The 13,353-nt window shown below is 52.3% G+C and overlaps 1 protein-coding gene across 1 annotated transcript in view; it reads right to left on the reverse strand.

Moving 5' to 3' along the window:
* Positions 1-390: 390 nt before the first annotated feature.
* Positions 391-13,353, reverse strand: part of triobpb (TRIO and F-actin binding protein b) — a 19,072-nt gene continuing 6,109 nt past the window's right edge. The window contains exons 5-13 of the mRNA XM_084462596.1: positions 12,880-13,284; positions 11,219-11,263; positions 11,031-11,178; positions 10,405-10,513; positions 7,157-7,316; positions 6,352-6,459; positions 2,366-2,452; positions 1,999-2,207; positions 391-1,716 (exon numbers count right to left, since the gene is read on the reverse strand). Of these exons, the coding sequence (XP_084318722.1) occupies positions 2,046-2,207; positions 2,366-2,452; positions 6,352-6,459; positions 7,157-7,316; positions 10,405-10,513; positions 11,031-11,178; positions 11,219-11,263; positions 12,880-13,284 (1,224 nt within the window). The 3' untranslated portion in view covers positions 391-1,716; positions 1,999-2,045. The remainder of the gene's footprint in view (positions 1,717-1,998; positions 2,208-2,365; positions 2,453-6,351; positions 6,460-7,156; positions 7,317-10,404; positions 10,514-11,030; positions 11,179-11,218; positions 11,264-12,879; positions 13,285-13,353) is intronic.

Below are 13,353 nucleotides of genomic sequence, written 5' to 3' on the forward strand. Positions count from 1 at the left end.
AAATGCATACTACCTGCTACTTGCTATATAGTAGGCACTATATGGGCATACTACATACTATATAGTACCTACTATATAGTAGGCGAAATACAGTATGCACAGTTTTGATGTAGCATGCTGCATCTCGCCTACTATATAACAAGTAGTATGCATTTCGGACACGGCCACCGTTTCTCTCTATGAAGTTTTACCAGTTTCTCCGCTCTGAAAAAATGTATTTTCCAGGTTTAGGTGTAAACAGGGCAAGACATAGGAGATAGTATGAGGAAATAATCAATTGTAGTATGACAGGCTGTGTTATTTAGCTAGTGACATTATTCAAATAACTTTTGTGAATAATAATTATACCAATAAACCAGAAAAAATGCGAGGGTTGTATTAACCTGTAATTTTATTGATTGTAAAATGTTGGTCATTTACAGTTGTCACATGCTCTCTACATTAAATATGAAAAACATTTTCAAAAGACATGTGGCTAGTTCATCATCTCATCACAGAAGACGATAAAAACACATTGGCTCATTGATGCAACACTAGTCATCTGACGTGGCACACACAAACATGCCTAAAAAAATTAAGAGTTGAAGTTGAGTAGGATAACAAAATGCCCACTTTTTTTCAGCCTTAAAAATCCCTGGAGGTTAGATAATGACGAGCATTGATCCGATCGACCCCACAGACGGAAGAAATTATCAACCAGACAAAAGACAGATTTTTCGTATCAATAGCTGTCGAGTATTGATTTCCAATTTGGCTTCTCATGAGTCATTTCCTTCCACAGTCTCTCCCTGTATCCATTCCAACAGAGAATTGAATCAGAGTACAGTATCCCATGTTCACAAAGAGCAAAGACGTCATACTGAATAAAGCAAAAGTGTTTAGGTGAAAATGAAAATTCAACGACAGGAATGACATCGATCAACGCAAGCTCCCGTTTCTGATGAAAAAAGGACTTCATATGACCACAACAGAGTAAACATGATACAAGGCTGTACAAAACCAGGGGATGAGATGAGTTGTTAGTAGTTCTGCAGCAGGAAATGATGTCATCCCTCCCGCTGTCTTCATCAGGAAGCTGGAGATACTGCTCCTAAATCAGGCTCCTAAGCCCCACCCCCATCTGAGGGAGTGAGGTGGGACGAGTGTCATCAATGTGGTCATTGCTCCAACGTGCCCTCCGATTGGATGGTTGGAATTTTCGCACACTGCTTAAACCTATCCAGTCAGATGTTCACCAGCGCATAGCAGGTAGGGCTTGGGGGGCTGAATTGGGACTAGGCCACGCCTCCCTCGCATAGACAGAGAAGGACATGTCCAGTACTGTTCTGTGTCACACATACTGTACTCTAGATTATCTACACACACCAGGAGGATTGTCTGTCCCCTAAACTCCAGTATCTCAGACCAAAACGTTCACATCCTCATTCTCTTTCAACACCCGCAAAAGGAAGTAAAAAAATGATAATACACAAGCTTAAAAAAAGTGCAGATTCTTATAATGCGCGACCCAGTGTAATATGACCGATCGATTAGCTGATTGCTAGTCTAAGCGTCTCGTTGGCTGAACGGTTGAAAGCTAAGGCACTATCGTGGTCCCTCGCAGCCAGGCTCCGCCTCCAGCTCCTCCTCTTCTACCGGGACTCCTCCTTCAGCTCCTCCTCTCCCAGAACTCCAGCTCCTCCTCCTCCGTCTCCCTCTCTGGTCTGTGAGCCCACGCTGGAGAACACAAGGAAAATAAAGAATGAAAAACACTTCATCACCATACAAGATGTCACCCGTCTCTTTTCTCTTATCCATACTCATCTCATTTATGTTGTTCTCTCAATAACTTTTATAAACACTTTTCACTACTGCATCCTTTCTATAAGACCCTATTTCTCTTCCTCCCTCTCTCTCTCCACGTTTCCCCTCTCCTCTTCCTCTCTTCTTCATCAGTCCACAGCTCTCTCTCTCTCCGTCTCTCCTCCCGTCTCTCCCTCTCTCCTCCATCAGACGTACCTCTCTCCCTGCCTCTCTGCTCTGGGGGTCCGGAGGGGGGGGGTGTCTCAGTGCTCCAGGCTGTTGCCCAGCGTCTGGCCCTCCTGCAGCGCCGCCATGGCCAGCCTCAGGTGCTCCTTCAGGCCCTGGACCTCGCGCTCGCAGCGGCTCCTCATCCCGCTCAGCTCCTCGTGAACCTCCTTGTAGCGCTCGCAGGCCAGGCGCTTCTCCTGGGGGGCGGGGGGACGGAAGACGGTGAGACACCATTTGCGCTCGTGTCTTTTCACGCCACGGTGATCTGCATTCAAACATATCGCTCCCATTCCACGCACACACGTCCCCACGGCCGCACAGCTGAACACCCCCCCCCCACAACACCCCCCCATACCGAGTTGAGGAACTGCAGCTCGTTCCTGAGGCAGCTGATCTCCTTGTGTAAGTACTGGACCTCGTTCTCCTTCACCCTGACGAGAACCTGGAGCAGAACACGACACCACGTTTACTAATGAGCTACACAAGAACTAACGCAACACCCAACACTCACCATCTACCACCTCAAGCATTACGGAGACTTAATGAATTCACTTAGGTGCAAGGCACCGAAGACGAGAAGAACTAGACCAAGGCACTCCGGGATCCATTAAAACGCCTTCATTACATTACAGTCACTTAGCAGACGATTTATCCAAAGCGACTTACAATAAGTGCATTTAACGTAGGTAGTCAGTGTACTACTACTCGCCAGAACTATAAAAGTGCATCTCTCAAGTGCACAAGGGATTAAGAGCATAATCTAGTGCTCAACCAAAGTGCATGAGCAGCACAATAGAGAGACGATAGGTGCTTAAAGGAGAATGCTCGTTTTTGACAACCTGGACCTTATTTACGACATATTATAAGACGCTAGGGCTGGGAGTCCGAACTTCGGGATTCGAATATAATTCGAATATTGACAGAAATACTGGTATTCGAACGAATATTAGGCAGCCCTTAATATTCGAACCTGTTATAGGCATAATTTTTTGTAAATGTGTTGGCTAGCAAACGTTGCTTTTGATTCAGATTCAGAGGGTTTTTCACGCCTGGTGAAGTTGCAATCGCGAGCTCATTAGCAAGGCTATTGGACACCTGGGCTCCTGTAGGAGGTGACGTTAGTTAGCACGCGTTCCAGGCAACCCGTAACTCGTGTTTTTCCGACCTCCTACACGTGAAAATGCTCTGGAATGGCAGTCAAACCCGTAACTTCCCACCCGTGAACTCGTACAGATCGATGTAGGCTACTGCCATTCCAGAGCATTTTCACGTGTAGGACGTCGGAAAAACACGAGTTACAGGTTGCCTGGAACGCACCATAAACCCAAGCATGTAGTCATGCCTAAACACTGACTAAACTCTTAGTTGCTACTAGTTAGTCGCATATTAGTTTGGTGTCTAATTTCGGTTGCACCACGGCAATTTAGGCGTTGTCTTAACTAGTAACTACTAACTAGTTACTAAAAAATAGTCGTTGTATGACTGTGACGGCAGGATCCAAATAGCCAATCGGTAAGCAAGTAAAAATGTAAACAAGAAGGTTGATCGCCCTTACCCAGCCCTTACCAAGGAGCTTGGGCCGTGTCCCAATGTCCATATTACATACTATATAGTACATACTGCAACTCGCCTACTACATGCGATTTAGTACATACCTATACTACTCCACGAAAACATGTTTAGTATGCGAGATAAATGTAGCATGCTTCACGAGTCATCCAGTGAAAGCGACGGGCTCCGGCTCACAACAATATTGAGCTAGCCAGGCATTTGAGTTGGTCATCCAACACGCTCGATCCTCACCTTTCTGTATAATCCCAACTGTGAAATGGATGTGATAATAGTCCACAAAATATTCTTCCTTTGCCTCGTTTAGCACCAGCTGCAACTCTCCTCCAAATTCATTATCTCCGTTAGCAAGGCTAACGTTGCACTCGGTAGCTTGTGCTTATTATTATTATTATTATTATTATTGGGGTTGGTGCTTGTGCAGTGGAGGGGTTCTTTTGGGGGAGTTGGAGCCGTTGGATTGTTATGCTTAAATGATCCTAGCCAGCTAGTTTGATAACCTTCTTTGATTCAGACATAGCGTAGGCTGCCTGGTACAGTCCACTGACCAGTTGCTGGTTAACTATGAGAGGCAGGATCCCAGCCGACCGTTGCTTCCCCCCAACCCGCAACGGAGGGTTATCAGCTGGGCTGGGACTCCCCTCGCAGTTAATCTTGATATAACTAAGACATCTGATAAAAAAATCATTCTGAAAACATCATTGCTTATCGATATTGCCTATGATACAATGCCCACTAGTGGACAGAATGTGCACAACTTTATTTTAAAACCTAGGTAGGTCTTTCTGTAAGAATTTAATGGTAAAAAATATTATTAATAATAATTCGAATATATTCGAATATTATTATTAATAAATAAACGAACTTCGAATATGATTTTGGGGCAAAAGTCCCAGCCCTATAAGACGCTTTACTCACCGAGATCATAATCGCTAGTTGTGCTTACATAGAGCGTAGGCCTGTTGTGGTTTCCACATGCCATGATCTTTAGAAACGTCTTTCGAAACGAAATAACTTCCTCACTTGCTCCAGCACTTATGCGCACAGCGCGCAATCGTTGCTCCAGCACGCTGTGCGCATGCGTGCTGGAGCAAGTGAGGAAGCTATTTCGTGTCTAAAGACGTTTCTAAAGATCATGGCATGTGAAAACCACAACAGGCCTATGTTCTATGTAAGCACAACTAGCGATTCATCAAGACAGATTGATGAAAACAACCGTTTCGCGGCAGAAAATAGATTTTTAGAAACTGCATTCTAATTCCCCCGACCACCGCCATTACATGGATATACTGGCTCACGCTGGATTTTAAATTTCTTCTACAGGCCTCCGAACTACACCAAAGTGATCTCGGTGAGTCAAACGTCTTATAATATGTCGTAAATAAGGTCCAGGTTGTCAAAAACGAGCATGGCTTGGAGGTAGGAGGGAGCTGTTCCTTTCATTGCCCTGTAGGCTAGCGCCAGAGTTTTAAACTGGATGCGAGCTGCTACAGGGAGCCAGTGTAGAGAACGGAGAAGGGAGCTTGTGTGGGAGAACATGGGGTGGTTGAACACATTTTTGTTGTGAAAATGTTCTGAACAGCGCCATGCATGTTGGAACCCATTCTTAACCCCTCCCAACACCTTAGCCTAACATCAGAGGTTTAGAAGCATCTCATCTCATCACACTCCTGCCATGATCACGGGGCAGACTGTCCACTAGGGGGCAGCGTTTACAGGGCGGCCACGTCCTCATACACTCAACACTCAATAAATCACCTGCCGTTACAGTATGACCCCACAGGGCTTCCTCATCTCTCCTCCTCATCTCTCTCCCTCATCTCTCCTCCTCATCTCTCCCCCTCATCTCTTCTCTCCCCCTCATCTCTCCCCCTCATCTCTCCTCCTCATCTCTCCCCCTCATCTCTCCTCCTCATCTCTCCTCCTCATCTCTCCTCCTCATCTCTCCTCTCCTCTCCTCCTCATCTCTCCTCCTCATCTCTCCTCCTCATCTCTCCTCCTCATCTCTCCTCCTCATCTCTCCCCCTCATCTCTCCTCCTCATCTCTCCTCCTCATCTCTCCTCCTCATCTCTCCCCCTCATCTCTCCTCCTCACCTCTCCTCCTCATCTCTCCTCCTCATCTCTCCCCCTCACCTCTCCTCCTCACCTCTCCCCCTCATCTCTCCTCCTCATCTCTCCTCCTCACCTCTCCTCCTCACCTCTCCTCCTCATCTCTCCCCCTCATCTCTTCTCTCCCCCTCATCTCTCCTCCTCACCTCTCCTCCTCACCTCTCCTCCTCACCTCTCCTCCTCACCTCTCCTCCTCATCTCTCCTCCTCATCTCTCCTCCTCATCTCTCCCCCTCATCTCTCCTCCTCATCTCTCCCCCTCATCTCTCCCCCTCATCTCTCCTCCTCATCTCTCCTCCTCATCTCTCCCCCTCACCTCTCCTCCTCATCTCTCCCCCTCATCTCTCCCCCTCATCTCTCCTCTCCTCTTCATCTCTCCTCCTCACCTCTCCTCCTCACCTCTCCCCCTCATCTCTCCCCCTCATCTCTCCCCCTCATCTCTCCTCCTCATCTCTCCTCCTCATCTCTCCTCCTCTCTCCTCCTCCTCTCTCCTCCTCCTCTCTCCTCCTCCTCTCTCCTCCTCATCTCTCCCCCTCATCTCTCCCCCTCATCTCTCCTCCTCATCTCTCCTACTCATCTCTCCTCCTCATCTCTCCTCCTCATCTCTCCCCCTCATCTCTCCTCCTCATCTCTCCTCCTCATCTCTCCTCCTCCCGACTCACCTCCAGCTCACTGGACGTCCTGTCCCGGCTGTCGTCGGCGACGCCCTGCGACCCCGTGACGAGGGCGCGCGCGCGGCCGATCTCCTGGGCCAGGCGCGCCTGCAGGTCCTGAGGGGGAGAGGCGGGTTACGGCACACTGACCACACGCTCGTCTGACCGGCGCCGTGGCCATGAAATCAATTAACACCGTCACACAGAAACGGACAGAATCGTACGAACCGACGCAAAGAGGCATGTTTGGGAAAACCACGAGGACGACAGAGAGTCAGAGGCGTCCCACAACGACGGCGTGCCGAGAGAACGGGACGCCAGCGGCCGAGCGAGCTGGGCCTCTCACCTGGTTCTCCTTCCTCAGATGCTCACCTGGTTCTCCTTCCTCAGCCTCTCACCTGGTTCTCCTTCCTCAGCCTCTCACCTGGTTCTCCTTCCTCAGCCTCTCACCTGGTTCTCCTTCCTCAGGTGCTCACCTGGTTCTCCTTCCTCAGATGCTCACCTGGTTCTCCTTCCTCAGACGCTCACCTGGTTCTCCTTCCTCAGCCTCTCACCTGGTTCTCCTTCCTCAGCCTCTCACCTGGTTCTCCTTCCTCAGATGCTCACCTGGTTCTCCTTCCTCAGATGCTCACCTGGTTCTCCTTCCTCAGATGCTCACCTGGTTCTCCTTCCTCAGCCTCTCACCTGGTTCTCCTTCCTCAGCCTCTCACCTGGTTCTCCTTCCTCAGCCGCTCACCTGGTTCTCCTTCCTCAGACGCTCACCTGGTTCTCCTTCCTCAGACGCTCACCTGGTTCTCCTTCCTCAGATGCTCACCTGGTTCTCCTTCCTCAGGTGCTCCATCTCTCTCTCCTTGCGGCCCGTCTCCCTCTCTCGCTCCCCGCCGGCCTGCTGGGCGCGGTTCAGCTCCACACACTTCTGGGAGTAGCGGTCAGACAGGCCGGCCAGCTCCCTCTGCAGGGACTGCTGCTCCGACCTGGGGGGCCACATGGTAGTACTGGTCAGACAGACCGGTCAGCTCCCTCTGCAGGGACTGCTGCTCCGACCTGGGGGGCCACATGGTAGTACTGGTCAGACAGGGCGGTCAGCTCCCTCTGCAGGGCCTGCTGCTCCGACCTGGGGGGCCGCATGGTAGTGATTACACAGTACTGGGCTGGTTCCAAACGCAAGTCTGGTGAGCTAAAATGATGTGGTGTGGTTTCACTACACCTACTTCCTGCGTTAAATGCAACTTCCTGCGTTGGAGAGAAGCGGCTGCTACATGACTGATGTGATGGGGTACGTGTCCGTTTCTGCCACCGAGCAAGGTAGCGCCTACGTGATAACAGTGTGTGTGTGTGTGTGTGGGCGTGTGTGTGTGGGCGTGTGTGTGTGTGTGTGGGCGTGTGTGTGTGTGGGCGTGTGTGTGTGTGGGCGTGCGTGTGTGTGGGCGTGTGTGTGGGCGTGTGTGTGTGTGTGTGTGGGCATGTGTGTGTGTGTGTGTGGGCGTGTGTGCGTGTGTGCGTGTGTGTGTGTGTGTGTGCGTGTGTGCGTGTGTCTAGACCCATTCACCCGTCTGGACCCATTCACCCGTCTGGACCCATTCACCCGTCTAGACCCATTCACCCGTCTAGACCCATTCACCCGTCTAGACCCATTCACCCGTCTAGACCCATTCACCCGTCTAGACCCATTCACCCGTCTAGACCCATTCACCCGTCTAGACCCATTCACCCGTCTGAACCCATTCACCCGTCTAGACCCATTCACCCGTCTAGACCCATTCACCCGTCTAGACCCATTCACCCGTCTAGACCCATTCACCCGTCTAGACCCATTCACCCGTCTAGACCCATTCACCCGTCTAGACCCATTCACCCGTCTAGACCCATTCACCCGTCTAGACCCATTCACCCGTCTAGACCCATTCACCCGTCTAGACCCATTCACCCGTCTAGACCCATTCACCCGTCTAGACCCATTCACCCGTCTAGACCCATTCACCCGTCTAGACCCATTCACCCGTCTAGACCCATTCACCCGTCTAGACCCATTCACCCGTCTAGACCCATTCACCTGTCTAGACCCATTCACCCGTCTAGACCCATTCACCCGTCTAGACCCATTCACCCGTCTAGACCCATTCACCCGTCTAGACCCATTCACCCGTCTAGACCCATTCACCCGTCTAGACCCATTCACCCGTCTAGACCCATTCACCCGTCTAGACCCATTCACCCGTCTAGACCCATTCACCCGTCTGCTCCCTGGCTCGGCTCTGACTGTGCGCAGCCAAGACAGAACCAGGCAGGATGAACGCCTGCATGACCTCACCATGGATAACACTCAGAGAGAGAGAGAAAAGAGCGAGAGTGAGTGAGAGAGAGAGAGAGAGGAGTGTGTATGTGTGTGTGTGTGTGTGTGTGTGTGTGTGTGTGTGTGTGTGGTTTGTCAGTTTCCTAGAGCTCAAAAGGCAGCGGTGAAGATGACAGCGTACCACACCCGGTAACCACACCCGGTAACCACAAGATGATACAAACAGAGAGCGCGGTGACGAACCGGAGCACGCGCCACGAGACTGCAGCAGCGTGGAGAGGTCGACAGAGGCCTCATCCGTGACCAAATGCTCCTGCATTCCTCAAATACCTGACAAGACCAACAGCCCACTGGAGCAAACACAGGATTGTTGTGGGACACACACACGGGCAGACACACACGGGCGCACACACACACACGGGCACACACACACACACGGGCACACACACACACACGGGCACACACACACACACGGGCACACACACACACACGGGCGCACACACACACGGGCGCACACACACACGGGCGCACACACACACACGGGCACACACACACACACGGGCGCACACACACACGGGCGCACACACACACACGGGCACACACACACACACGGGCACACACACACACATGGGCACACACACACAGGCACACACACACGGGCACACACACACGGGCACACACACACACACGGGCACACACGCACGGGCGCACACACACGGGCACACACACACACGGGCACACACACGCACAGGCACACACACGCACAGGCACACACACACGGGCACACACACACGGGCACACACACACACACGGGCACACACGCACGGGCGCACACACACGGGCGCACACACACGGGCACACACACACACACGGGCACACACACGCACAGGCACACACACACGGGCACACACACACGGGCACACACACGGGCGCACACACACACGGGCACACACACACGGGCACACACACACACACGGGCACACGCACGCACACACAAACACACACGCGCGCATACACACTTGCACCTATCTTGCCACAAAAGAGAATTGAAAAGAATGGACGCTTTGATGACCTGTGCAGAAGACTGACCAGAGGGGGCGTGTTTGTGTGGGTGTGTGTGAGACTGACCAGAGGTGGCGTGTTTGTGTGGGTGTGTGTGAGACTGACCAGAGGGGGCGTGTTTGTGTGGGTGTGTGTGAGACTGACCAGAGGGGGCGTGTTTGTGTGGGTGTGTGTGAGACTGACCAGAGGGGGCGTGTTTGTGTGGGTGTGTGTGAGACTGACCAGAGGGGGCGTGTTTGTGTGGGTGTGTGTGAGACTGACCAGAGGGGGCGTGTTTGTGTGGGTGTGTGTGAGACTGACCAGAGGGGGCGTGTTTGTGTGGGTGTGTGTGAGACTGACCAGAGGGGGCGTGTTTGTGTGGGTGTGTGTGAGACTGACCAGAGGTGGCGTGTTTGTGTGGGTGTGTGTGAGACTGACCAGAGGGGGCGTGTTTGTGTGGGTGTGTGTGAGACTGACCAGAGGGGGCGTGTTTGTGTGTGTGTGTGTGTGAGACTGACCAGAGGGGGCGTGTTTGTGTGGGTGTGTGTGAGACTGACCAGAGGGGGCGTGTTTGTGAGGGTTTGAGTGAGACAGACTTAATAAGGGAGAAATATGCAGAGCTGAGGGTTAACGCCCTAAGCAATGACTGCTCAATACTGGCATAAGTGTGTGTGTGTGTGTGTGTGTGTGTGTGTGTGTGTGTGTGTGTGTGTGTGGTGAACACTCACTGTTGTTGTGCATGCAGGGTCTGTGAGTCCACTCCCCCACCCAACCTCCTCGCCTTCTCCACCTCTCTCTCCAGCTCCTCCCTGTGGGCCTTCTTCAGTGCCTCCATCACTGAGACACACACACACACACACACACACACACACACACACACACACACAATCATGAGATGTTATCATTAACAGGTGCTGAGCAGGTACTGGTGGTATCAATCTCCAAGGTTGGTGTCAGGAAAACAACTTCCTGGAAGTGATGTCATAGTTAGTAGCCTGGTGCGTATGAACTCCGCCCCCTGAGAACCACACTTGGGTCACGTGCCGTTTGAAATCATTTCAAATACTTTGAGCGTTTGCATGGGTTTCCCGGAGTATCGAGTGGGCGGGGTTTGCATTTTTGCAATTAGCCCGTTTGCTCCATTGTGTCAGGCAAGACCAATCGAGCACAGAGTATCTAACCCGTTCAGAACGAGACCATCCTACCTCCCTTAGCCAAATAACTGATCTCACACCCCAGGATGGGTGACAACTGCATAGTGAAACGCAAGCATTCGCCTCGTCCCGTCATGTTAGATCTGAGATCCCAGAGGGAGGGAGGGAAGGACGCCGTCCGGTGGCGGTTGACCTCTGACCTTGCGCTGTGGCCTGGGTCTCCTCCCGCAGTAGCCCGTCCCTCTGCGCCTCCAGCTCCTTGGTCTGGCGGCCATGTTGCCTCTGGAGCTCCTCCAGGGCCTGGCGGTGGGCGCGCTCCATGGCCTCCAGACTCCGCCCACACGGCGCCTCGGGACCGCAGCCGCCTCCCCCTCCCCTCCCCCCCCGCCCCCCCTCCTTTCAAACGCTCCAGCTGCAGCTTCAGAGACGCCACCTGAGGGTCACAAAGAGAGAGAGAGAGAGAGAGAGAGAGAGAGAGATGGAGAGAAAGAGAGAGAGAGAGAGAGAGAGAGAGACAGAGAGAGAGAGAGAGACAGAGAGAGATGGAGAGAAAGAGAGAGTCAAGCAGAGAGTGAACGAACAGAGAGAGAGAGAGAGAGAGAGAGAGAGACAGAGAAAAAGAGAGACAGGGAGAGAGAAAGACAGAGAGAGACAGAAAGAGAGAGAGAGACAGAGAAAAAGAGAGACAGGGAGAGAGAAAGACAGAGAGAGACAGAAAGAGAGAGAGAGAGACGCGGGGGTAAAGCTCACTGATACACGGCACAGGCTGAACCTATAGTCATCATGAGCACCACACACACGGCGGACTAGACCCTATGATCACACCACACACACACACACACACTCTCTAAACCCTATGATCACGCCACACACACACAGCAAACAGGGAGATGGCCAGGGAAGGACCCTCAGCAGTGGATCCACTATGGCCGTCTGAATCAGAGAGAGGCGACAGAGCGCCCTGGACCAACGGGTAGAGCTTTACTCCTAGAGGGGGTTCTGGTACCGCTGGAGGTCGACTCCGGGACCGGGTGGGACCCAATGGGAAGACACTCGCCTGAGAAAACTGACCAATGGGCTGGCGGCTTCCTGTCGGTGACTGCAGGCGTGATGCCATGACTAGATGATTCCTGTATTCTACAAAATGTACTGAAAATTCAAAATAGATCTTATGCTCTTAAGTCACTCGTTTTAGAAACGAAACGCACGTGAGTTCTGCAAGTTGTAGTACACCGACTTTTCTTATGTTGAAAGAGGCTAGTCCTTCGCGCGACGGACCAGGGTTCGATTCCCGGCTCGGGTCCTGTGCCGCATGTCCTCCCCTCTCTCTCTCTCTCTCTCTCTCTCTCTCCCACGTTTCCTGTCTCTCTCAAACTGTCCTGTCCCATTAAAGCTGAAAAGCCCTCAAAAATATATCTTTAAAATGCTATTATTGTAAGTCGCTTTGGATAAAAGTGTCAGCTGAATGTAATGTGAGTTGAAAATACAACTCTATCCCCCTAGAGGTGATCTTGAGGGCAGGGGGAATTTAAGGACATTTTTAATCCATTTAGAACATGAATAATGTATCGATGATTGAATTCTGTCCTTCATTTTGTATCTCTATCTATTTTAATCAATAACAATATGAGAGGTTGGAAAATCCATACAGTATTGTGGGAAAAAAATATTGCAATATCGCACTGTATGGATTTTTGCGCACTGTCCTGGCCGTGACGTGCACAATATATGTCCGGGCTCTGCCAAGAGGGGGAGGTCATCCTTTCTTACACCAGCAACGGCGCCCCCTGTTGTCCGTGTATGATGTCATATCCCAGCGTGTTCCTGTAGCGGTCTACGGACGGGCCGATAGGGATGATAGGGATGATAGGGATGATAGGGATGACCAGCTGTGTGGGTCCGGCCAGCACGCACTACAAACAACCTCCAGGTCAACATGCAGAAACTAAGGCAGGGATTGACTTCATCTGCGCAGACAGATGAAGGGATAATTTGCGTTTACTCGTCTCGGGGACTTTTGCAAATTTGAAAAACAACTCCACGCACTACCTCCCTCTGCAGCGCCTCGTTGGCTGGCTGGCCGCCGGCCCGCTGGCCCACGGACGCCAGCGACCTCATCTCCTTCAGGGGCAGCCGCTCGAACTCCGTCCACCGCCGCTCGATCTCCTCCTCCATCTGCAGCCGGGGGTCCTGGCCGAAGGACGGCCCCTTCCGCGACAACACCGCCTCCCACTGGCGGCTGGTGGCGTCCCTGCTCCTCTCCTCCTGCCACTGGGCGTGCTCCCTGCCCTGCCCCTCCCCCGCCTCTCTCTGAGTGGCCGGCGGCGGGCCGGTGGGGGCGGGGACGGGGGACAGCTCCACGCAGTCGATCCGGCGCAGGGCGGGGGAGGGGGCGGGGATTTCGGAGCGGGCGTCGCCGTGACGGGAGAGGGGGCGACGAGAGGAGGAGGCGGGGGGTCAGGGAGCGAGCGTGGGAGTTCTCCTTGTCACTGCTACTGTCAGGGAGCCTGAGAGAGAGAGAGA

This window comes from Borostomias antarcticus, assembly GCF_949987555.1.
Source record: "Borostomias antarcticus genome assembly, contig: scaffold_158, whole genome shotgun sequence".
Classification (NCBI taxonomy): domain Eukaryota; kingdom Metazoa; phylum Chordata; class Actinopteri; order Stomiiformes; family Stomiidae; genus Borostomias; species Borostomias antarcticus.